The 25,598-nt window shown below is 40.9% G+C and overlaps 1 protein-coding gene across 1 annotated transcript in view; it reads right to left on the minus strand.

Annotated features, from left to right (window-relative positions):
* Nucleotides 1–25,598, minus strand: part of LOC126292108 (1,5-anhydro-D-fructose reductase-like) — a 76,346-nt gene that overhangs the window by 23,361 nt on the left and 27,387 nt on the right. The window contains exons 3-4 of the mRNA XM_049985935.1: nt 23,513–23,713; nt 6,010–6,266 (exon numbers count right to left, since the gene is read on the minus strand). Of these exons, the coding sequence (XP_049841892.1) occupies nt 6,010–6,266; nt 23,513–23,713 (458 nt within the window). The remainder of the gene's footprint in view (nt 1–6,009; nt 6,267–23,512; nt 23,714–25,598) is intronic.

A 25,598-nucleotide genomic window follows, 5' to 3' on the forward strand; every position in this document is an offset into this window, starting at 1 on the left:
GCTTTTCTCAACAGTGCAGATGGGAGTTATCCTTAAAACACATTCTCCACTCGCGAATTCATTCCTGCCTCAACTTAAAGTGTCCCACACACTGCCCCTGACAGTTTCTGCCTCCTCTACCTCCTCCCAATTCACGTCCTGTCACCACTCTCTGCCAATGTACCCACCAGTCTTTTCCCCTTCTCTGGTGTGTGGTATGAGGTGTGTTCAAAAAGAAACCCAACTTTTGAAATAGCGCACCAACCAGCAGAGAGAGTGCTGTGGCTACTAAGCGTACTTAGTAGTAGGTTTAGACAACAAACTGCCATTTGCCTCATATCGCTCAGACAATTATCAAGCGAACCACAGCCGCTAAAGTAAGCACATGTACAGCCCGCTCATCAAAACAGTGCAATGAAGGAGCTTGAAGGACAATGTGCGTGTGTGAAATTCTGTTACAAACTTGGCAAAACTTTCCCAGAGACATTCCAAATACTTAGTCAAGCAGACAGGGAGGACAGTATGAGTCATGAGTCGCACACAGTGCTACAAGTGATTTAAATGTTTTCAACAGAGCAGAATGCCTGTCTGTGACGATTCCAAGTCTGGACATCCTTCCACATCAACAGGAGATGGCCATATGGATAGTGTTCGTGCTGTGATTCACAGAAATTGTCATTTAACTGTCCAGGAAGTTGCTGAGGAAGTGGGCATCAGCATAGGATCATGCTATCAAACTTGACATGCATCGTGTCAGTGCAAAAATTCATATCGCATTTGTTGACTGAAGATCAGAAACAGACCCATGTTGAAATGTGCGAGGAACTGGTTGCCACTGTTAATGACAACGAAAACTTTCTTAAGAACATCATAACATGTGATGTGATGTGGGTGGGCAAAGGGTCACCTCGTCCAGAAAAAGCACGAGTGAGATGTTGATTGTGTTTTTTGACCAGGAAAGTGTTATCCACCATGAATTTGTGACACGTGGTCAGACAGTAAACAAGGAAGTCTACCAGGGAATCCTAGTGCACATGAAGGATGCTGTGCGCACTAAGAGGCCTGAACTGTGAGAAAACCAGAGTTCAATGTTGCATCATGACAATGCGCCAGCCCACACGTCACTCCTTGTGTGCAGCTATCTAGCAAAACACCACATTCCTGTTGTGCCCCATCCACTGTATTGTTCAGACCTAGTCCCAGCAGACTTTTACCTGTTTCCTAAACTTGTTCCCAAACCATAGAGGAGATATACAACAATGTGACAAGAAATCTGTGTGCCATCCCACAAAATATGTTCCAGGAGGCATTCTAAAAATTGGAAAAAATGATGGGAATGGTGTATTGTCGGTAGAGGGGTCTATTTTGAAGGGGACAGTACTTAAAATGTTGTACAATAAGCAATAAAGCTAATAAATCAAAAATTCCTTAGGTAACAGAAGAGACATTGAATTTAATTGATGAACAGAGAAAACAGAAAAATGCAGTAAATGAAAGAGGTGAAAAGGAGTAAAAGGTCTCAAAAGTGCAAACTGGCTAAGCAAGGATGGCAAGGAGGACAAATGCAAGGATGTAGGGGCATAATAGATACTGCATACAGGAAAATTAAAGAGACCTTAGGAGAAAAGAGAACCACCTGTATGAATATCAAGAACTCAGTTGGAAAACCAGTCCTAAGCAAAAAAGGGAAAGCAGAAAGGCGGAAGGAGTATATAGAGGGTCTATACAAGGGTGATGTACTTGAAGGCAATGTTATGGAAATTGAAGAGGATGTAGATGAAGATAAAATGGAAGATATAACACTGTGTAAAGAATTTGACAGAGCACTGAAAGACCTTAGTCAAAACAAGGCCCCGGGAGTAGACAACATTCCTTTAGAACTACTGACAGCCTTGGGAGAGCCAGCCCTGACAAAACTCTACCAATTGGTGAGCATGATGTTTGAGACAGGCGAAATAACCTCAGACTTCAAGAAGAATATAACAACTCGAATCCCAAAAAGCAGCAGATGCTGACAGGTGTGAAAATTACTGAACCATCAGTTTAATAAAAAAATACTAACAGGACTTCTAGACAGATGAATGGAAAAACTGGTAGATGTCGACCTCGTGGAAGACCAGTTTGGATTCCGTAGAAATGTTGGAACATGGGAGGCAACACTGAACCTATGACTTATCTTAGAAAATAGATTAAGGAAAGGCAAACCTATGTTTCTAGCAAAGAGACTTATAGAAAGCTTTTGACAATGTTGACTGGAATACTTTCTTTCAAATTCTGAAGGTGACAGGGGTAAAATACAGGGAACAAAAGGCTGCTTAAATTTGTACAGAAACCAGATGATAGTTACAAGAGTCGAGGGGCATGAAAGGTAAGCAGTGGTTGAGAAGGGATTGAGACAGGGTTGTAGCTGATCCCCAATGTTATTCAGTCTGTATAATGAGTAAGCAGTAAAGGAAACAAAAGAAAAATTTGGAGTAGGAATTAAAATCCATGGAGAAGAAATAAAAACTTTTGAGGTTTGCGGACTTGGAAGTGCAGTTGAACAAAATGGACAGTGTCTTGAAAGGAGGATATAAGATGAACATCAACAACAGTAAAACGAGGATAATGGAATGTAGTGAAATTAAAACAGGTGATGCTGAGGGAATTAGATTAGGAAATGAGACACTTAAAATAGTAGATGAGTTTTGCTATTTGGGGAGCAAAATAACTGATCATGGTCGAAGTAGGGAGGATATAAAAGGTAGACTGGTTATGGCAAGGAAGTCGTTTCTGAAGAAGAGAAATTTTTTAACATCAAGTACAGATTTAAGTGTCAGGAAGTTATTTCTGAAAGTATTAGTATGGAGTGTAGCCAAGTATGGAAGTGAAACATGGAGGATAAATAATTTACACAAGAAGAGAATAGAAGCTTTTGAAATGTGGTACTACAGAAGAATGCTGGAGATTAGATGGGTAGATCACGTAACTAATGAGGAGGTACTGCATAGAACTGAGAAAAAGAGGAATCTGTGGCACCACTTGACTAGAAGAAGGGATCAGTTGATAGGACATGTTTTGAGGCATCAAGGGATCACCCATTTAGTATTGGAGAGCAGCATGGAGGGTAAAAATTGTGGAAAGAGTCAAAGAGATAAATACACTAAGCAGGTTTAGAAGGATGTAGTTTGAAGTAGTTACTCGGAGATGAAAAAGGTTGCACAGGATACAGTAGGATGGAGAGCTGCATCGAATCAGGTCTCTGGACTGAAGACCACAACAACAACAACAACAACAACAACAACAACAACAACAATGGCAAAACTTTTAGTGTCCGATTTTCTTATCTCATTTCCTTGTCATCGCCTGATTTAATTCTGCTACATTAAATTATCCTTATTTTACTCTTGTTGATGTTCATCTTAAAACCTCTTTGTCAAGACACTGTCCATTTCACTCAGCTGCTCTTTCAAGTCCTTCAATGTCTATATAAGAATTACAATGTCATCAATGGACCTTATAAAGTTTTTATTTCTTCCCCCGACCTTCAGTTCCCTTTCCATATTTCTCTTTGGTTTCCTTTAAAGTCTGCTCAGTGTACAGACTGAGTAACATTGGGGATGAGCTGCAAATCTGTCTCACTTCTTTCTCAAACAGTGCCTCCTTGTCAAGTCCTTTGATCCTTATACCTGCAGAACAGTCTGTACAAATTGAAAATGACATTTCCTTAAACTAATTTATTGATGCTACCTTAATAATTTCAAAGGGTATATTCCAATTAACAACATTAGGGAAAGGATAGATTGCTACTCACTGTAAAGATGACACACTGAGTTACAGACAGGCATAACAAAATATTGTTATACATTTCCAAAGCTATCTTCAGAAAAGAAAACATGCACACATTCATACAAGTGAGCACCCCTCACAGATAGACAACTGCCATCATCAGCAGGTCAGATCGGAATGTCATTCCTGTTAAAAATGCCAAAAACTTTTCTATAAATCTCCAAATTCTACATATCTAGATTTGCCTTTCTTTAACTGTCTTCTAATAAGATGTACAGTCAGTACTGGCCTGCACGTTCAGACATTTCTCTGGAACCCCAACTCATCTTCACCAAGATTGGCTTCTGCTACTTTTCCCATTCTTCTGTAAATAATTTGTGTCAATGTTTTGCAGCCACAACTTATAACAGTGATGGTTCGGTAATATTCACACTTGTCAGCACCTGCTTCCTTCAGTTCTGCAATTATTACATTCTTCTCTAAGACTGAGGGTACTTTGCCTGTCGAGTACATCTCAAAACCAGGTGGAAAAGTTTTGTGATAGCTATCTCTCACAAGGATGTCAGAAATTCTGAGGGACTGTTGCATTCTCCACGGGATTTGTTTTTGATCTAGGTGTTCCAGAACAATCAGATTCTTCTTTCAGTGTCATAGCTCTCTTCTTATCTTCATTTACTTTGTCTACTCTATCTATGAAATTACAATATGTGATCGAAAGTATCTGGACACTCCCAAAAATGTACATTTTTCATATTAGGTGCATTGTGCTGCCACCTACTGCCAGATACACCATATCAGCAACCTCAGTAGTCATTAGGCATCGTGAAAGAGCAGAATAGGGTACTCTGTAGAACTCACTGACTTGAACATGGTCAGGTGATTGGGTGTCACTTGTCTCATACGTCTGTACGTGAGATTTCCACACTCCTAAACATCCCTAGGACCACTGTTTCTGATGTGATACTGAAGTGGAAATGTGAAGGGACACATACAGCACAAAAATGTACAAGCCAACCTTGTCTGTTGACTGACAGAGACCGCTGACAGTTTAAAAGGGTCATAATGTGTCACACATCTATCCAGACAATTACACAGGAATTCTAAACTGCATCAGGATCCACTGCAAGTACTATGACAGTTAGGCAGGAGGTGAGAAAACTTGGATTTCATGGTCGAGAGGCTGCTCATAAGCCACACATCACACTGGTAAATGCCAAACGATGCCTCACTTGGTGTAAGGAGCATAAACATTGGATGATTGACCTCCAGTACGAGCGAAAGCAGCTGAGCTCAATCTGTGCACAGTTCCATAAATGTGATGTTCCCACTTTAGTTTGGAATCTAAGTGAAAATCCAGGAACTTAGTGCTGTCAATTTTAAATCGTTAAATCAAACAACGGAAGCTCCAGATAGGAATATCAACAGTGTAGAAAAATACAGATTGTTACTTACCGTAAAGAAGAAACGTCAAGTTGCAGACAGGCATGATTAAAAGATGCTCATATATACCTTTCAGCCACAGCCTTTGTCAGTAAAGACAGACAGACAGACAGACAGACAGACAGACAGACAGACACACACACACACACACACACACACACACACACACACACACACACACGAGAAAGCACACCTTATGCACACATGACCGCCAGATGCTGGAGTTGGTGGTCTTGTGTGTGTGAGATATGCTTTCTTGTGTGTGTGTGTGTGTGTGTGTGTGTGTGTGTGTGTGTGTTTGGGTAGGGGAGGGGGGTGCATGCATGCATGCATGCGTGTGTCTCTTTACTGATGAAGGCTGTGGCTAAAGCTATATCTGTGGGCCTTTTAATCATGCCTGTCTGCAACTTGATGTGTCTTCTTTGCAATAAGTAGCAATCTATCTTTTTCTATATTGTTAACTTCCAGTTAATGTTTCTCACTGTCTATTCCTCTGATTTTTGTGACTCAGTGATTGAAACTGCCCAAAAATTTATCTTGTTAAGGTTAGCATAAACAGAACTAACAGCAAACCAGGTACAAACTTTTGATAATATGTTAAGGGTGAGGGTGTTCACAGATTTTCTGTTACAATGCTGGTGTCATCTGAAAACACACAAAAATTGGCACTTATCACCATTCCCAGCTGTAGACATATTGTTGACATACATCAGAATCAGTAAAAGAGCCAGGAGAGAGCCCACCTTCCCTATTTTTTCAAATAAGAACTTTCCTTACAAACAATGAGTTATAGAATCTGATGGCTGGGAGTATTTGCTTTACCTACTAACATCCAAGCCTAGGTTTTCAATGTAGCTGTAGTAGCGAGGAGAACCGAGAGTGAAGTACGAGACGATGGTGATGTCCAGAGCCCGGCAAAAGGCACGCAGTTCCCGCTGCTGGTGGTAGATGTGGAGCTCCACCTGCAAGTTCGCTGGTCTGACCCGTGCTGACCGCCAGATGCGTTTTATCTGCTCGGCACTGAAATTGGAGAGACCAATCGACAGGGCACGACCCGCGTCTACCTGTGCTTCCATTGCCTGCACAAATTATGTAATGTATGAGTTAGATTTTCTGTTGTCAAGTTACAATTTTGACCTCTTAATATACTGAATTTCTTTCAAATTATGTTCCTAAAACTACACTACTGGCCATTAACATTGCTACACCAAGAAGAAATGCAGATGATACACAGATATTCGTTGGACAAATATATTATACTAGAACTGACATGTTATTACATTTTCACACAGTTTGGGTGCATAGATCCTGAGAAAACAGTACCCGGAAAAACCACCTCTGGCCGTAATGACGGCCTTGATATGCCTGGTCATTGAGTCAAACAGAGCTTGGATGGTGTGTACAGGTACAGCTGCCCATGCAACTTCAACATGATACCACAGTTCATCAAGAGTAGTGATTGGTGTATTGTGACGAGCCAGTTGCTCGGCCACCATTGACCAGTCGTTTTCACTTGGTGAGAGATCTGGAGAATGTGCTGGCCAGGGCAGCAGTTGAACATTTTCTGTATTCAGAAAGGCCCATACAGGACCTGCAACACGCGGTCATGCATTATCCTGCTGAAATGTAGGGTTTCGCAGGGATCGAATGAAGGGTAGAGTCACGGGTTGTAACACATCTGAAATGTAACGTCCAATGTTCAAAGTGCCGTCAGTGCGAACAAGAGGTGACCAAGACATGTAACCAGTGGCACCCCACACCATCACGCCGGGGGATGACGAATACATGCCTGCAATATGCATTCACTGTGACGTCGCCAAACATGGATGCGACCATCATGATGCTGTAAACAGAACCTTCATTCATCTGAAATGACGTTTTGCCATTCGTGCACCCAGCGTCATCGTTGAGTACACCATTGCAGGCACTCCTGTCTGTGCTGCAGCATCAAGGGTAACCGCAGCCACAGTCTCCGAGCTAATAGTCCATGCTGCTGCAAACGTTGTCGAGCTGTTCATGCAGATGGTTGTCTCGCAAACGTCCCCATCTGTTGCCTATGGATCGAGATGTGGCTGTACGGTCCATTACAGCCATGCAGATAAGATGCCTGTCATCTCGACTGCTAGTGATACAAGGCCGTTGCGATCCAGCACAGTGTTCCATAATACCCTCCTGAACCCACCAATTCCATATTCTGCTAACAGTCATTGGATCTCAACCAATGCGGGCAGCAGTGTCGCAATACGATAAACCGCAATCACGACACCTTTATCAAAGTTGGAAACGTGATGGTACGCATTTCTCCTCCTTACACGAGGCATCACAACAACGTTTCACCAGGCAACACCGGTCAACTGCTGTTTGTGTATGAGAAGTCGGTTGGAAACTTTCCTCTTGTCAGCACATTATAGGCGTCGCCACTGGCGCCAACCTTGTGTGAATGGCTCTGAACAGCTAATTATTTGTTTTTTCTGGCTTCTTCTTCCTGTCGGTTAAATTTCGCGTCTGTAGCACTTCATCTTCGTTTTGTAGCAATTTTAATGGCCAATAGTGTACTACTATTTTTATTAATGCAAAATACCCTACAGGGTGGATCAAAAAAACATTTACAAACTGAAATGGCACATCAGGCATAGATCAAAGATCAGTAATCACATGGAAACCGAGAGTCACAAATGCCACAAGAGGGCACTACGGTCACAAGAGAGTGTTACTATACGAACACTGGAGTGCAGAGAGACTGTTGCCATTCACACCATGGAAGCATCTACAATGGGCTTCTATCGCCTGCACACATTACGTAATGTATGAGTAACTTGGCTAGCTACATGTACCTCAATATGGATGAGATGCATTTTATTTATGGCATGACCTGATCATGTTATTGTATCGTGTGAAATATTCTGATAGAAGGGTGCCACACCATACATTATTCTCCATCCTCCATTGCCAATTGTGCAAAACTGGCTCATTCCATGTGCACAAGTGGGTACCTGGTTGTCAATGAACAATATGGATAGCTACAGTGGATGAAGGCAATGTTGAAAGGGTGCAGCTTACGTCATCAACAAGGACTCGACGTGTATCTTACACCACTGATATCCACCAACCCTCCACCTTGCACACTGTACACGATGAAAGTTCCATTTCACTCTTTTCATTTCCAACACGTCCAGGCGCTACCACCAGGGGACAATAATAAGTGCATAGGATCTGTGTGGTGGTTTCTGCAGGAATCCACTGCAGATTGAAGCTTCACACAGAGAGTGTTCTTCATCGATTAGGCTGCATTCTCACTCGAGGGTGTGATGAACTTTCATAACTTGCATATGTGGACAGATGTGAACCCACATGCTACAAGTATGCATGCCTCACAGTGCAAATTTACCATTAAAGTGTGGGCTGGCATTGTTGGAGATTGTTTAATTGGGCTGTACATTCTCCTGGACCAAGTTTATGGTTGCACGTACCTCATATTCCTGAGAGAGATTCTGCCAGACGTGCTGAATAATGTTCCCATACCTGTTCATTGCAGCATTCGAGTGCAGTATGTGCAGCCGCCAGGCATTTCAGCAGACAAGTGAGGGCACATCTGCAGGCTACCTTTCCCAGCACCTAGATCGGTCGCGGTGGACCAGTCGCATTGTCACCACGATCGCCCAGTCTGTCCACAATCGATTTTTTCCTGTGGGGTATCTGAAGGGCCTAGTGTATGAAACACCTGTTAAATTACTGGAGGACCTAGTGGGCAGGATTGTTGCAACAGCAGGATGTCTTTGAGGTACACCAAGTATCTTTGAGTGGATGCGCCATTCAATGTAGCCTCAGTGTCAAGTGTGTCTCAACGGATCTGGACAAAACTTTGAACTTCTCCTGTAGTGAGTGTCCATTTATATCATGTGATCAAATAACTGTAATGCCATATAGTTGCCCTGAAAGGCATTTACAACATCTGCTTATTTTATGATCCTTTTTATATGCCCGATGCACCACATCAGTTTGCAAACATTTTTCTGAAGCACTCTGTATAATTAATTATATTACATATAGACATAAAAATATAACTTTTAAGACAAAAAATAATGATTTACAAAATTTTGGAGGTCACATATCAAGAAAAATCCCAGGGATATCCATTCACTGGACTCACTACAGTACCCTGGAACTTCAAGTCATTTTTTCTAGTTTCTGTGCAGCTGTGAAGTCTAACCATCTATTGCACAATGCATGTATTTATCTTGTACCACTGACGAGCACTTGTCACTCAAATCATGAACTGTCATCACTTTCAGTCACTACTGAAGTAGTGTCACATTCTTCTTCACTTTCTGAGCTGCTAAATTCAATGTCAAACTCGGGATCACTATAGCCACCCTGTTTTGAAAGCACTGCCTAAACAACAATACAGAAGTCAGGCTGAAATCACGACTTTTGGTGTCATGTACTGAAAGCTGCACACAGTAAAGACGATACCTAGTGGCAACTAGCTTAACAAAAACACAACAGCCAGGCTACAAACGGTGCTCCCTGGTGGCCAAAAACTTAACTATCGATGCTGAAATGGGTATAAGAGGAGTTCTCTCTCTCTCTCTCCCTCTCTTTTTTTTTTTGGATTAGTATACTCAGGATTTTATCTTTTTGTCAAAATAATAAAAATGAGATAACTCCAGATTTTATCTTAAACTGTTAATCTGCAAATACAATGCTTAGATATTACTTTCCAACTGCATTATTACACATCAGGCCACTGGACCTGAGGGATATCAATACAGTCCTACATGGTGTATGAGAAATAGCTACTAATACTATTCCAGCAGCAGTTCTCCATAGCTTTAAGTGTTCCTAGTGATCAGAAAAAAGCATGTGTCATTCCCATTTTCAAGAAGTGCCATCAAACAGATGTACATAACTACAGGCCTATATCTCTGACAAAAGATCTTTTACAGAATTTTGGAGCATGTTTTACGCTCATGTATTATGACATGTCTGCAGCCTCAAAATTTGGTCTGCAGGAATTAGCATGAGTTTCAGAAACAATCATCGCATAAAAGCGAGCTCACTCTGTTCGTGTACAAGATCCAGAAAGAAGATACAGGCACCCGGGTTGATGCCGTGTTCCTAGAGTTGGAAATGGCATTTGATACAGTTATACACTGCTGTATAATGAACAAAATAAGAGCATGCAAAATATCAAACTAGATGTGTGAATGGATTCCAGAGTTTCTAGGAAACAGAACATTCATGTCGTTCTTGTTGGAGAGAAATTTTCCGATGTAAAAGTGGCTGCGGGCAACCCAAATGGAGTGTTAAAGGACCATTACTTTTCACAGAAAAGTTGTGTACAGAGAAGTCGCAACAGCTGAAGATTATACAGAAATGCAAAGAGACCTACAGAAGATCGGCACTTGGTGCAGGGATTAGCAACTAACCCTCAACATAAACAAATGTAACACACTACACACAAATATGCAGAAAGACCCATTATTCCATGATTTCAGAATTGTCACTGGAAGCAGAAATGTCTAGGAGCACAGGTATAGGCAATATTAGCATAGACTGCTACTCACCATAAAGATGACACATTGAGTCACAGACGGTCTGACAGACACACTATTACTGAGCTTAGTTTATGTGATCGCTCTAAGCTTGTGGTTATAGCTTGATACCAGTGCCTACCAATTTTAATTGTATATTACAGCACTGAGGATGGTCACTAAGTGCCTGAAAATCGATTTTGCTGACAATAAAACAACAAAATATGGCCAATGCTGATTTTCCTTTCAATTTAATCCACTATTTGGTTGTGGTGCACACAACTCCATGGAGTCGCCAGTCAAAGAATCCTGTTTGCATTCCAGAACACTGATGCCATGACCTTTCCCACCAAAAGAATTGTCTTTGCTTGCTTTGGTGACAGAGAATCAGCGTGTTTCCACTGCTTTAACTGTTGCTTTGTCTCTGGGGTATAGTAGTGCACCCAAGTTTCATCTGTGGTCACAAACAGGCGCAATTTTTTTTTCTTTCTCCTAAAACGGACCAAATATTACTCCAATATGTCAGTTCTAATGTATTTTTGATCCAGCATCAACAATCGCAGCATCCATACATAGTCAGGTTGCCCCAGCTGCATTATCTTTTTTCTCCTTTATATTAATTTATCTGTCATATCTTTTTACCTCTTATATTTTGCAGTAATTTATCTGTCATCTCTTTTTATCTCTTATATTTTGCAGCTACTCTAATGCATTTTCTTTACTGTGGCCACTGCTTCTTGAATTATGGGTCCCATTGAAAGTTTTGGGTTCACTCTGATCTTTCCTGTTCAGCAAGTTCTTTATTGTACTCTATTCTATTCCTAGCTTATCTTTTTAAAAATATTATGTACCAGAATAAAAATGCTCAGGTAATAGCACAAAAAGGGGAATGTATCCTGGGCAGAGTTAAGATGAAAAAACAATCTCGTAGATTCAAAAACATTTAAATAAAAACATCTTGCCATATTCACATTTTTTATTTGTTAGTGTTAGTACCTGTGTTATATAACATATTGCTTTGTGTCAAGTAAAGTAACATGATACACAATATTATGTTGTATAACACGACACATGACACCATGTTATCCAACATAGCATTTGTCATGTTGTGCAATATGAAATAACATGTAGCTAAAGTTTAGGATAGATGCATCTCCCCTCCGGGATGCTTCCTATTATAGATGCAACCCCACTCTTGGATACTTCCTATTGTGGTGCACCTCATTCTCTAGAAGCACTTAAATGTTTGTCTATTCATTCTTACACCCCTCACCATACATTATATACATTTTTTTCCCCTGGGAAAAAAATCCACTCCCCTCTACCTGCTCCATATACTGAAATCAAAAAATTCCCCCATGACCCCCCCCCCCTGAAAAAATGTTTTTTAGATATTACATTTATGATCTTCAGGCATATATTATATATTGTCTACTATTGCTGGTGAATCTTCTGGATCTTGGGCACAGGACCAGGGACGTTGGCCCATAAATTGCAAGATGCAGGTGTGCCAACATCTTGCAGCTAAGACAGCTCACTGTGAGGGGAAGTAGAGCTAACTCATAAAAAAGCACAAATATGTCAACATGGTTTAATTCAAATGTCTTAGAAACTGCCAGATAAGTCAAAAAGCTAGCTGTTCTCTTTTTTTACATCCCTAACCCTAGCCAGGCCACATGTGCCTTTTGTGACAGGAACATTTCTCATCCTAGTTCTCAACCATTACTCTATCATAATTCTGACATTAAATCGCCATATATTGACAACTGATAGAGATTTTCATTGACTCGGGCAATGGCTGTTCCATTTCAGGTTTCTTTATTGTCTTTCAAACTATGTTTCTTGAATTGGACATCATTAGTCTGGGGCTCCTCTATTGTTATCTGCCTGGTATGGCTGAATCTGTCCAGTATAGCCTGCAGTGTGCAACCTTTTAGCTTAACTGGGCCATATTGGAAGAGAATGAGTATTTTTGAGCTGCATATAAATACTTAACACAAACAATCACAGCTGGGAAAAAAACTCAGTCCATATGATTAACATAAAACCAGATTTACACACATTTTATGAGAAACTTAAGACTGCTATACTGTGGAAAAGGATAAAGCTTTTACAAAACAACAGGACAATCATTAATTACATGTATTCGTCTGCCTTCTTACAAAATTTGAACTGATTCACACAAGTTTGAAACACAGAAGTGCCACACATAAAAAACTTACCAAAAATGCGTTATTTGTAGGTTAAATTCAAATGAAGCTAAATTTTTGGAAGCTTCAACTTTATCATAAGAATACATTTTTTTATTTATGGATTAACTTTAAGCCATTTCTGCAGATTCAGTTCACTTAAGAATGAATTTTATGTGCTACAGTTAGCTCGACTTTAAACAATCTATCTCAAAAATCGATAAAAAAATTCATTTGAGTTTATCCATTTACCTTCATGTGAAGTTTGAACCAATTCATACAAGTTTAAAGCACAGAAATGGTGCACTTTAAAAGCCTTCCAGAAAAATTAGCTTTTGGCACTTAAAATCCAAACACAGCAGGATTTTCCCAAACTGTTAAAACTTATCTTATACAAAGCTCCAATACATCAGTGGACCAAATTTTAACCATCAGTCTTGCGCATAACATCTGAACAATGAGTCATTTCAAGTCAAATCAACACACCTATTTTACCTCACCGTCTTAGATTTTGCTGAAAGTTGGTATACTTATAGTGGGCACTGAGACTAAGAAAAATACCAAATTTCAATTTTTTACCTCAAACCAGTCCTGAAATATGGCTATGTAAACTTTTCAAAAACCAGCCAAAAATGTGTGAACAGACTTTTTTAAAATTGTCCTAGGAGTTGCCCTAATTGAGCTAGAGAACTGGGAAAGGTGTCATTTTGCAACATTTTGCATGCTCTTTCCAGTGATAGACAAAAAAACATAACTTGTAATTAATAACCTTTTTCAAAATGGTAATTAATATTTTGATTTAATTTTTTACAAAAAGTACATAATTGAAAATTTTCAAAATATTTCCATAACTACTTCATACTATTGTAAATCACATGGCAAAATATTAATGTGGAATGATGATGGGTTCATTGTTAAAAAAAAATTATTCTGGACTCTTGTTTTTCACTAATGGCCCTAGTTTGACCAAACTGACATTTAACAAACATGAAGTTCTTTAAAATATACTGGAAGATAAGTAAAAAAAAGTATTAGAAATATCAAAACATTACCTTATTAAACCAAAACCAATCAGCATATTTTATAATTACGTTGATTGCTTATTTTAATTTCATACAACTTCACTAACAGTATATTAACCAATATAACAAAAACAAGAAATTGAGCATTTAACTACAAACTGAAATAAAGTATGAATAAGTACAAGTATTTACATAATAGTTCTGGTCCATGATGTTTGAAATGGAACTATTAAACAAATTAAATACCTAATGCTTGTTTTTGAGTAACAGGTATCTGTACATAGCTAAATTTAACACAATAGGTACTAACAATAATTTTGAAACAACTTTCTGTAAAATATACATTAACACTAACCTGAGACAAAAATTAAGTTTTGAGTTGAAAGCAGTTTCCCAATAAATTGTCTTGGAACTTCACATATTACATTTTAATAAAACTGACTGGGTATGGTTTACATCACTTTAATTAAGAAAATATGTTCTCCCTGTTGGAGTAAATGGATTTTACAACTGACACCCACAGGGCATTTGCATGTGCAGGATAAGAGAATGACTTAGCTGGTCCACATGGATGAAGAAAAGTTATTTTCACTTCATCAAGTTCTTCGTTTTTTTCAAAAATGTACCGAAGCCACCAGTTTCTGCCATATACAGTGGTGACATAGCCTGATACATCTTGTAACTTCAGTTTGTCTGGTGATGTAGTTACTTCCCTCTCCCAACTATGCATATCACCTGAGAAGTATTTGACTATTAATTTTGATGTAGTGTCGGGAATGAAAGCGTGAAATTGCTGTGTTCCTTTGATTGTCAATGCCTCTTCAAATCAGCTTTTTAAGAATATTTCTGAAGCAGCGTAGTCTTCTTGAGTGGAATATGCAAAATCAGCATTTGTGATATTATCTACTGCCCACTCAAGTAGATCTTATGCGGTTTGGATCTGATTTTGGTATGGCCTTTGCAAACTTGCATGATCTGCCAGTCTCTTTACTGAACTCCCTACTCAATCACAAGACCCTTTCCCATGTCTTGTGGCTGAAAAGTGCCACTCAGCTTTTATGTTGAAGTCTTCCTCATGAAGGCAAAGGTTCAGGAAGTTTTTCTTATTTTTATACTGAGCGGCAGAACTGTCAGAATAATAGTATATCTTTTTTGAAAGCTTTTGAAATTTATTTGTTAGATGTGAAATTAGCTTCTTTTGAAAGGTGTAAACCGCAGTTGTATTGTGCTCCGGGCAATCAGAGACAATGACAATTAAGGTTGTGACAGCACCTACACGCGAGAGAAAATCAGCAACCACATTGTCCGCTCCTCGAATGTAGCGAATGTCATTTGTAAATTGCAAGATGTAGTCGATGTGACGAAAGCGTCGTGGGGGCGGATCAGACGAAGGATTTTTTATCGCAGGAACCAATGGCTTGTGATCAGTGAGCACATAGAAATCTCATCCCTCAACATCAGTTCTGAAGTGTTTTATGGCCTCGTACACTGCAAGTAATTCTCTGTCGAATGCTGAGTATTTCTTCTGTGCAGTGTTTAACTTTTTTGAGAAAAGCTGCAGGGGTGTCGTAACATCATTGTATGTCTGACTCAGTACTGCGCCGACAGCACTGTCACTAGCGTCAGTAGTGATAAACATTGTCGCGTCCGCACGTAGGTGAGCAATAGTGACAGCGGAGGCCAACAGCTGTTTGAGTTCGTTAAATGCCTTGTCCATGTCTGGTGTCCATGGGACCTGGCGGGTGCCGGAAGTTTGTGAGCCTGCGAGTGCATCTGTGAGAGGTGCCTGCACCGCACAAGCAGCTGGCAAATGTTTACGGTAATAATTAACTGTTCCGATGAACCTGCGTAATTCCCTATAGGTCTGGGGGCGTGGCATCTCAAGAACAGGCTTGATCTTGTCCTGCGGTGGTGTCAGACCGTCCGACGACACAACATAACTTAGGAATGTGACGGATGACTGGTGCAATTGAGTCTTTTTATTGTTCAGTTCTATACCAGCAGCTGCTAACGTGTCTGTCACGACTTGAACACGCTCCTTACTCTGTTCCAAAGTATGAGCAAAAACCAATATGTCGTCCATGTATACGAAACAAAAGTCTAAATTGGATAAGGTTTGATTGATGAAACGCTGCCACGTTTGGGGAGCGTTTTTCAACCCAAACGGCATAAATTTGTATTGAAACAACCTGAAGGGAGTGGTTATGGCAGTCTTTTGAATATCCTCCGGAGCCATGGGGATCTGATGAAATGCGTGCTTGCAGTCCAAAACAGAGAAGTACTCTGCACCTGCGAGCGCATGATTGAAGTCCGCAATGTGTGGGACCGGGTATTTATCAATGGTGGTGCGGGCATTTAAACGCCTATAGTCTCCGACCATACGCCAAGTACCGTCTTTCTTTTGATCAAACAAGATAGGACTAGCCCAGCAACCGGAAGAAGGTTCAATTATTCCCTTTTGTAATAAATCATCTAATTTTTCTTTTGCAATTTTCATAAATTCCGGCTTGAGGCGGCGTGGGCGTTGCGATATGGGCGGCCCAGCGGTTAGACGTAACCGGTGAACTGTGCCATTAGTGACTACTGCAATACGTGGCGCGGCAAAACAGTCAGATGTCTGTGAAGCGGAGCAGGCGGTGGCAGGCAAGCAAAGCTGTGGCGCTGAGGCGTGCCAATCGCTCGAAGGCTGCGTAGCGAACGCACGCATGTTAACCTGGGCGAGGTTGGTACACTGGTTTTTGGTAACGGGCCGTGCCGCTACGCGCGCTGTAGGCCCGAGTGGGTGTGGCCTAACAGCAGACGGCTGTATTTCATTGCCACGGGCTTGGGAGGTTAATTGTTCATTCGAAACGCATGGAACATGAGCACACAGGCATACACTGTCATTACAAGGGGGAATGCTGACACAGTTTGCAGAGTTCACAACATTGTCATTAATGTGTGCGGGCACGGGAACACCAGATTGGCACGGACTAACCTTGTCTGTAGCCGACGAGTCGTCCGCTTGTAGTGACGCGAGGCGTTGTTGTGTGGAGGTCAACTCGTGATGTATGTCGCGGGGATGCAACAGCATTTCCCTACGTTCCATCCGCAAGTGCGGAGACTCGGCGCGCTCCGCTAGCCACTCGTTTGTCCAAGATAGGTTTGGGCACTTCTTAGCCCAGCGCACATGTTTGGTGTTAGCCGAACTGTCACTCGGCGGAGCGAAAGGAATATGTTTGTTCAGTGGGGGGTAAAACACAGTATTTTTCACAAAATCTAGTGACAACTGATAGTGCCTGAGGAAATCAATTCCGAGAATAGGTTCTTCAACTGTTGACTCTAAAAACGTCCACTTCAGCTTGCACTCGGGCGAAAGTTTCACTGTATACAGTGTAGAACCCGAACACTGTAAGGTAGACAAGTTCACTGCACGAAGTACTGTTTTGTGCGGTTGCACTTTATTGGTCGCTAGGCAAGCCGGTAGCAAAGAGACATCTGCGCCAGTGTCTACCAGAAACCGTACACCCGATTGTAAATCTCGGACATAGACTCGACCACACTTACTGTTGTTGTCCAAAACGGAATGCAACGTTGGATGGTGCACGTTGTTTATGTCGCAGGAGGTGGCACCGCTGCCTACCTGCGGTTGGAGTTTGGGTAAGAGCACAGCAACTGGCATTTGCGTGCTTGCTCCCCGAATCTCGCGTGGAAGAAACAGTAAGATTGAGCGGGCCTGTGCTCCTGTGGGTAGTAACTAGGTGACGGAGTATGCGACCCAGCATCTTCCACCGAGGCCGGTGCGCTGTCGTTGGGCGGAGCTGGAGGTGCAGGTAGGGCGGCTAGTTTAACAAACTTGTTATTAGCAGCACCAGACAAGGGCGTGGTGTTGGACAGCTTCTTAGTGCGGTCACGTCCAGAATGCAGTGCGTGGAGCTCACGCTGCCTGGCAGAGTAAGCTCTATCGGCGGCACGTAAATGTTCATTTACTGGCCTATCCTCATACGCAGAGATTGCAGTCTGGACAGGCAGAGGCAGCTTTTCTGTCCAGATTTCTGCGAGTGTGTCATCAGGCATAACTTGCTCATCGACGAGAAGACGGATGCACCGCCACAGCTGGGACGGAGACCTATCGCTGAGACACTCTTCGTAAATTAGCTGTCGCACGTTTTCTCTCCTGGTTTTTGAGACGCGCTCCAGTATCGTCTGTTTTGCCATAGCATACTTCTCTGCTAGGGGCGGTGCTTTGACCAGATCGTAAATTAAATCGACGCGGTCGTGAAGGTGGTTCATGAGGCACACGAAGCGCGCGTCGTCGTCCAAAGCACAGACATTGAATGTTTGCTCAACCAGGTTGAACCAAAATTCCGGGTGAGCGGGTTTGAAGTCTGGTAGTTTCGGCAGATTCGGCACAGCAGTCACTGTGGAGGTGCACCTAGTTCTTCGGATGGGAGTAGAGCACGAAGAGGATAGAGTGTCCGAATTATTGGCGTCCTGTAATGCGGGTATCGCAAAGTTCACTTGACGCCGGGGGGGCGGCTGAGAAGCGACGGACGCACAAACAGTGTGAGAATCGTAGTCACAATGTGCATTCTCATTGACTAGATAGCTCGGAGAGAAGCCGCTAGTACTTACGTACGCCGGTGAATGTCCGTTATGCACTCTGTATTCATTCGGCCGTGAATGGTGGGGGTGGTTGTAAATGTCTGGGTAATTACTGTCCAGCACAGAATTGTTGACTTCATTATGAGCAACACAAGGATCCCACACATGTCCACAAGGATGCACACTCGATGTGATATTGTCTGTTTGGCGAGCATTGAGCACATGTTGACTAACCGGCGCGGAAGGATACACACGTGGCGGGAACTGGCTCGGGATTGAATTTACTGCTGGATTTTCCAAAGTGGCAAGATTCCGCTCGACACCACGAACTGTATTGAATTGTGCGTTCGACACAGGAGTAGGAATGTTCCGAACAACACTCTGTGGAGAACACGTGGAAAAGTCTAGGCTAACAAAGCCAGAGTCCGCGACCGTTGGCGGTTGGCAGAAACTGGCTGCACTCGATGAATTCCACTGCATGTTCGGGCTGAAAGATTCCGAAGGATCTCGCGGCATATCCACTACGACGGCAGGGATGCTGGAGAGATGTTACTGAGATCCGGGCGGCGGTGAGTGCTGAAAGGCCATTGTCTGAAGCTAAAACACCGGCCCTCGTGATCGCGAAAAGAAAACCGACGCGGTAGGCGCGTAAATAACACTTCGTGCCGTAACTTGAACGCGTATTACACGTCGGGGTCACCAGTGAGGGAATTGGGTGATAGTTGTAGGTAAACAACTAGTATTCTCTCATATGACAATTTATTAGCACTTCACGTCTACACCGATACAAGTCCATGAGGCTAACTAACTCGTTAGCGGAAAACATCCTCCAAAACTCTGCATCTCAAAGATAGCACACTTACACTCTTTACAAATATCGATATTTACGGCGCTGCACGCCACTCTCTTGTGGAGTTAAGGAATGTCCATTATTGCTTGGCAATGAAGTCATGCCGAATCTAAGTCGACATCTTACTTCAAAATAAATCTATGAATTCTTCAGAAGTTTTCTGAACAATTTCCAGATTACATAGGTCAACTGACATCCACTGTCGGAACTGAACTTGTTCAATTAAGTTTTCATGAAAAGAGTCTTTTAAAATTTTACGTATGACAGTTTCTCCTGGGCAGTATTCACAGTTTCCCATGTTGCAATCAACTGATGATGGGTTGCAAAGCATTTTTGCAATGCATGGCTTATAATTGTTTAAGCTGCTGTTTGTTACTGTGTTTAGTTTGGCTTGTTCTATCATTAATTTTATGTTTTGGTGAGTTGTGCACACGCAGACAGCATGTGTGCTACTCCGGCCAGCTAATACACAATGTTTTGGTCTCAACTCAGCAAATTTAAAGAAACCTATTTTTATGTTAGAAAACTTGTCTTTAAAATGCTTGTAAGCTTCATTAGGGTTACACAAAATAAGTCTTTTTGATATTTTTGTTTTATTTCCACTTGTTTCTGTAATCGTCACACAATCTTTAATACCTGGCATTGCCCTGCTAACTTCATCATTTTCATAAAATGAATGTACAATTTTGACAGTTTCTGTTGGTAAACACTTCCCTGGTTTTGGGTTTGGACATTCCATGAATCCTTTCTCTTTCAAAATTTTTTTGGACTGCCGAACAATGTAATTGGGAGCATTAAATTCCCTCATTATTTTCCTGACTCTCCACTTTTCAGGTAAACTTGTAAGAATCATTAGTTTTTTTGATCTACTTATAGAATTTTTAAAGTTTCGTTTAAGATTTTCAAGAACGGATTCATCAGTATCAGTATCTGACGAATAAGTTTAAGGAGCAACAAAAAGCTTACGTGTCATTGATGAGATTTTCTTCACTTTTGATTTGGCATAATGCCTAGATGTTAGTTTTCTCTTGTCAATTGGGGACTCACCTAGTTCTTGAAGTGTTGTGTTAAATGTTTTAACAGCTACTGAAGTTGGAGTGAAGTCAGGGTCTTGGTCTCTGATGATTATCTCTGATCCAGAAGATTCTTCTTTCACACTTACATCACTGATGGGCTCTGGTGTATTTTTAAATTTGGTTACATTTTTCCTACATTTATCACAAATCTTGGCACCACTTGGTATTTGAGGAAATAATTTGGGCATCCATGTTGTGACATTCCTCAGTTTTTTTCTGTCTCTAATAAAATGATTTGACTTCTTCAATGGATTACAACACTGCACTCTTACAGCACTGCACTTTCTACTTGGTTCCATATTTATACAAAGTCACTTATCAACTGTCCTTCAATGTATAGATTTACTTGAAAACGAACTATTAAATATAATAGATACAGACTGGTCAAGACAGAGGTAACAATTGATTTGCACTAAAACTACAGTGCACAATAATGCTGTAGGCACACAAAGCCTTAGAAAGTAACAATGCAGACTACATAATCTCAACAATGGCTCCAGTCTCTGAATTATTGTACAGACATTAAACCCTATGTATATGATCCTCTATTGATGTACTACCTTAAAGGTCAGTTTGGTCAAACTAGGGCCGTTAGTGAAAAACAAGAGTCCGGAATAATTTTTTTAAACAATGAACCCATCATCATCCCACATTTATATTTTGCCATGTGATTTACAACCGTATGAAGTAGTTATGGAAATATTTTGAAAACTTTCAATTATGTACTTTTTGTAAAAAAATTAAAATAATAATTACCATTTTGAAAAAGGTTATTAATAACAAGTTATGTTTTTTTGTCTATCACTGGAAAGAGCATGACAAATGCTGCAAAATGACATATTTCCCAGTTTTCCAGCTCAATTAGGGCAGCTCCTAGGGCAATTTAAAAAAAGTCCATTCACACATTTTTGGACAGTTTTTAAAAAGTTTACATGACCATATTTCAGGAATGGTTTGAGGGAAAAAATTGAAATTTGGTATTTTTCTTAGTTTCAGCACCCACTATAAGTATGCCAACTTTCAGCAAAGTCTAAGAGGATGAGGTAAAATTTTTATTTAAAGTGTGTTGATATGACATGGAATGACTCCAATGTGACTGTTTCTTCATGTAAAATCTAAGTGGTGCACATACAAATGATGCCATTAACTGAGCATTAATTTCACTCCAATTAAAATCTTTTGCAAAACGAGTTAATCGGTTTGCACAATTTGCCTGAGTGCCAACTCTGGTTTGTCTTTCCTTTGTTGCTTAATGGCCACTGGTTTGGAATACATCAAAAATTTTCACCCCAAGTTTCTATCTCAAATTGGAACCAAGCTCCAAGAACCCCTCCCCCCCACTCCAAACCACTACCCTGTGTGCAGGCTTTTCATGCATACTTCATTACAGCGCTTCCTTGCTGGCTTTCCTACTAACACACGAATACTCCCTCGTTTGTTCACATTTACTATGTTGTCAGTTTACAGGAACTGCGAGTTCATTACAAGGGTGTGTCAAATGAAAACCTTAAATATTTTTTTAATATTATTTATTGTGCAGAAGTGCTACAAAGCTATATCACTTTTCAACATAGTCTCCCCCACGCTCAACGCAAGTCCTCCAGCATTTACAAAGTGCATAAATTCCTTTAAAAAAATTCTGTTGGTAGTCCGTGCAACCACTCTTGCACTGCGTGGCGTACCTCTTCAGCAGAATGGAACTTCTTTCTTCCCATTGCATCTTTGAGTAGTCCAAATATATAGAAATCACTTGGGGCAAGGTCTGGTGAGTATGGTGGACAAGGAAGACACTCAAAACGCAGGTCTGTGAGTGTTGCAACTGTTGTACAGCCAGTGTGGGGCCTTGCATTGTCATGTTGGAAGAGGACACCTGCTGACAGCAATTCAGGTCGCTTTGATTTGATTGCAGGCCGCAGATGATTTTTTTTTTTAGGAGATCTGTGTATGATGCACTGGTGACAGTGGTCCCTCTAGGCATGTAATGCTTCAAAATTATGCCATTTTCATCCCAAAAGAGAGTCAGCATAACCTTCACTGCTGCTGGTTCTGTTCAAAACTTCTTTGGTTTTGGAGATATGAAATGGTGCCGTTCCTTGCTCGTTCTCTTCGTTTCCAGTTGGTAGAAGTGAAGCCAGGTTTTGTCCGCAGTAATGATTCTTGCAAGGAAGCCATCACTTTCCTGTTCAAAGCGCCAAAGAAGTTCTTCACAAGTATCAACATGTCGTTCTTTCATTTCAGGAGTCAGCTGCCGTGGCACCCATCTTGCAGACACTGAAACTGCAGACACATTGTGAAACTGGAGCACATCATGCACAATGTGGTGTGCTGACCCATGACTAATCTGTAAACATGCTGCAATGTCATTCAGTGTCACTCGGCACTTTTCCTTCACTATGGCTTCAACTGCTGCAATGTTCTGTGGAGTCACAACACGTTGTGCCTGATCTGGATGAGGAGCATCTTCCACTAAAGTCACACCATTTGTGAACTGCCTACTCCATTTATAGACTTGCTGCTGTGACAAACATGCGTCACTGTACTGAACTTTCATTTGTCGATGAATTTCAATAGGTTTCACGACTTCACTACACAAAAACCGAATAACAGTGTTCTTCCCTGGTGCAAGTCGCAAGTGGGGCGGCCATCTTTATAGTGATACTGCGATGGTATGTGTGCATCTGCACTATGCTGCCACTTACAGGCCATTCTGCACACTGTTTGTAGCACGCTTACCAACTTACAGGATAACGGCGCGATATTTTGATTTGTTACTACAAATTTAAGGTTTTCATTTGACTCACCCTCGTTCATTAAGTGTGAATGCCCATATAAATTTTATTTTGGTTATTGGGTAAATCCATTTTGACTCCTCAGCCATTTTCAGAAATCTGTAATGCTGCTTCACCACTGGTTGTGTCAGGCTATAATAGGAGACACCTGTAGTGGGCAAAATCAGTTTAGTTGACCAATAACATACATACTCACTTCTTGTCCCTTATGTTATGTTCCACCCTCTTGCTAGACAAAGTAAACTCCAATACCTAAATGATTAATGCATTTGTATAAAAACCTTCCATAGGCTGATATGGTCCGTGTTCATATCAAATAAAATATTCCCATCCTTGTCCTTCGGAAAGCTTTCATCTTGTAATTCCTGGAGGCCAACAGGGTAATGTATAAGATACAGATCCACATACTGCAGCTGCAGAGCAGCAAGAGACTTCTTCAGGTACTTCTCAACACACTCTGCCCTGTTTCCCACTGGTGGTAGCTGAAACAACACAAGAATGACATTTTCAGTAACAATGCAATTTTTTTACTAATCTCAATCAGAGACATTTTTAACTGAGAGGAACGGATTGACTCTTTAGTGGCATATGCACCACAATGGATGCCGAGTACTGTATACCTGAATGGAATTCAAACCCATACAGTTGGTCTCAGGGGGTTGGTGGTCAGTTGGAAAAACAATGGCCATAAAAGGTCTACCTGGCATGTTCAGTATTAGTTTTTGTCAAATTTGGTGTTAGTTGTTGAAGACTTTTGTGTTGCTTTTTGACAAGTTCGATGTTACCTATATGTCACACTAAGTGCCATTTTGCTGCCAATTCTCTCTTATTTTATTTCCTCTATTTCGGTATATTTCTCCAATTTCAGTGCTATTTTTGGCCAATTTTGTTGTTATTTCTATTTTGGCCAATTTCCATATTACTTTTTGTGAAATTTGGAGTTTTTTGCCAAATTTTGTGTTACTTTTTGCCAAATCTAGTGTTATTTTTACGAAATTCTGTGTTACTTTTTGCCAAGTTAAGCAATATTTTTTGCCAATTTCAGTGTGACTTAACTGCAGTTTGTTATTCGAGACACGAACCATCATTTTTAGATTACACATGAACCTCAATCTTGAGAAAAAAGGAGGCAACATGCAATTTCAGTGTTCAGTAACAATCAGCTATGAATACTGTTAAACGGTCGCCCTCACATTTATAACATCTTACACGGAAAAGTGACAAATTTCACAACATTTCCTAAAGTCCCAATTTCATATTATTCTGCTAAAACCACCAATTTTGTGCTGTTTTCACGTTATTATTTTTGTGAAATTTTCACGTCCTTATTTAGACCTTCTGATGAAAAAACTAAGATTCCACAATCAATTTTCATTCTGCAGCAGGGTGTGCATCAACTTGAGACTACCTGGCAGATTAAAACAGACTGCGAACATTGGGCTTTCACAGATGACTGCTTTGATGACTGAACTATCCACCCATAGCTCAACACCTGTCCTCTCAGCTTCACCTTTCTCGTACTATCCAAACTTCACAGAGCTTCAGCACACCTGCTGGACTGGCACTGCTAGAAATAATGACACTGCAGAGAAATGGCTTAGCCACAACCTGCGGGATTGTCTCCAGAATAAAGGTTCTAGATTCAGGTCCATATCTAGCACACAGTTTTAATTCACAAGGAAGTTTCAAATTGATCTGGCAAAGGTCACAAAATATCTCCTTTTCTTCAATACAGGTAATGTATTGCAAACCCCATGCACACACATCGTTTACATTTTAATAATAGAACCTGTTACATTGTTCTAGCAGGCAGAGGGGTGATACTCCACCATGGCCATGTGGTGGACATGGGCATCCTCAATGGTGGCCTTGAGCAAAATCAAATAGCTCTCAGGGATCAAACACAAAACAGCCACTGCAGTTAATGACTGTACTTGTAACTCGGAGCTTTCTCCATATGAGGTTGACTACCTTTGAAACTCAAACATGGAAGGACATCTTTTAAGGAAAAATCCCCAGCTATCAAAGAAGACTGCACTCAGATACAGTGAGCAGTCATTTGAAAGATAACTTAGATGAGTCGGGGAGCACCTGAAAACACCCAATACTGACAGAAGGTCAAAATTTAGATTCAAGATGGGACATATCAACTATATAGTAACACATAACATAAATTTCATCATACAACCAGGGGAACTCAAATTTTGACACACAAAATGGATCACAAAGGAATTCTAATAACTGGAATAACAGGAAATAAGAAAGACATCAGAAATGAGAAAGACAGATCAGGAACCAGTAAAATCACAATGATATAGAATTTATGAGGGAATCTCATAAAAAAGAATAATTAAGCAATGTCCACAG

Source organism: Schistocerca gregaria, chromosome 9 (assembly GCF_023897955.1).
Source record: "Schistocerca gregaria isolate iqSchGreg1 chromosome 9, iqSchGreg1.2, whole genome shotgun sequence".
NCBI lineage: Eukaryota > Metazoa > Arthropoda > Insecta > Orthoptera > Acrididae > Schistocerca > Schistocerca gregaria.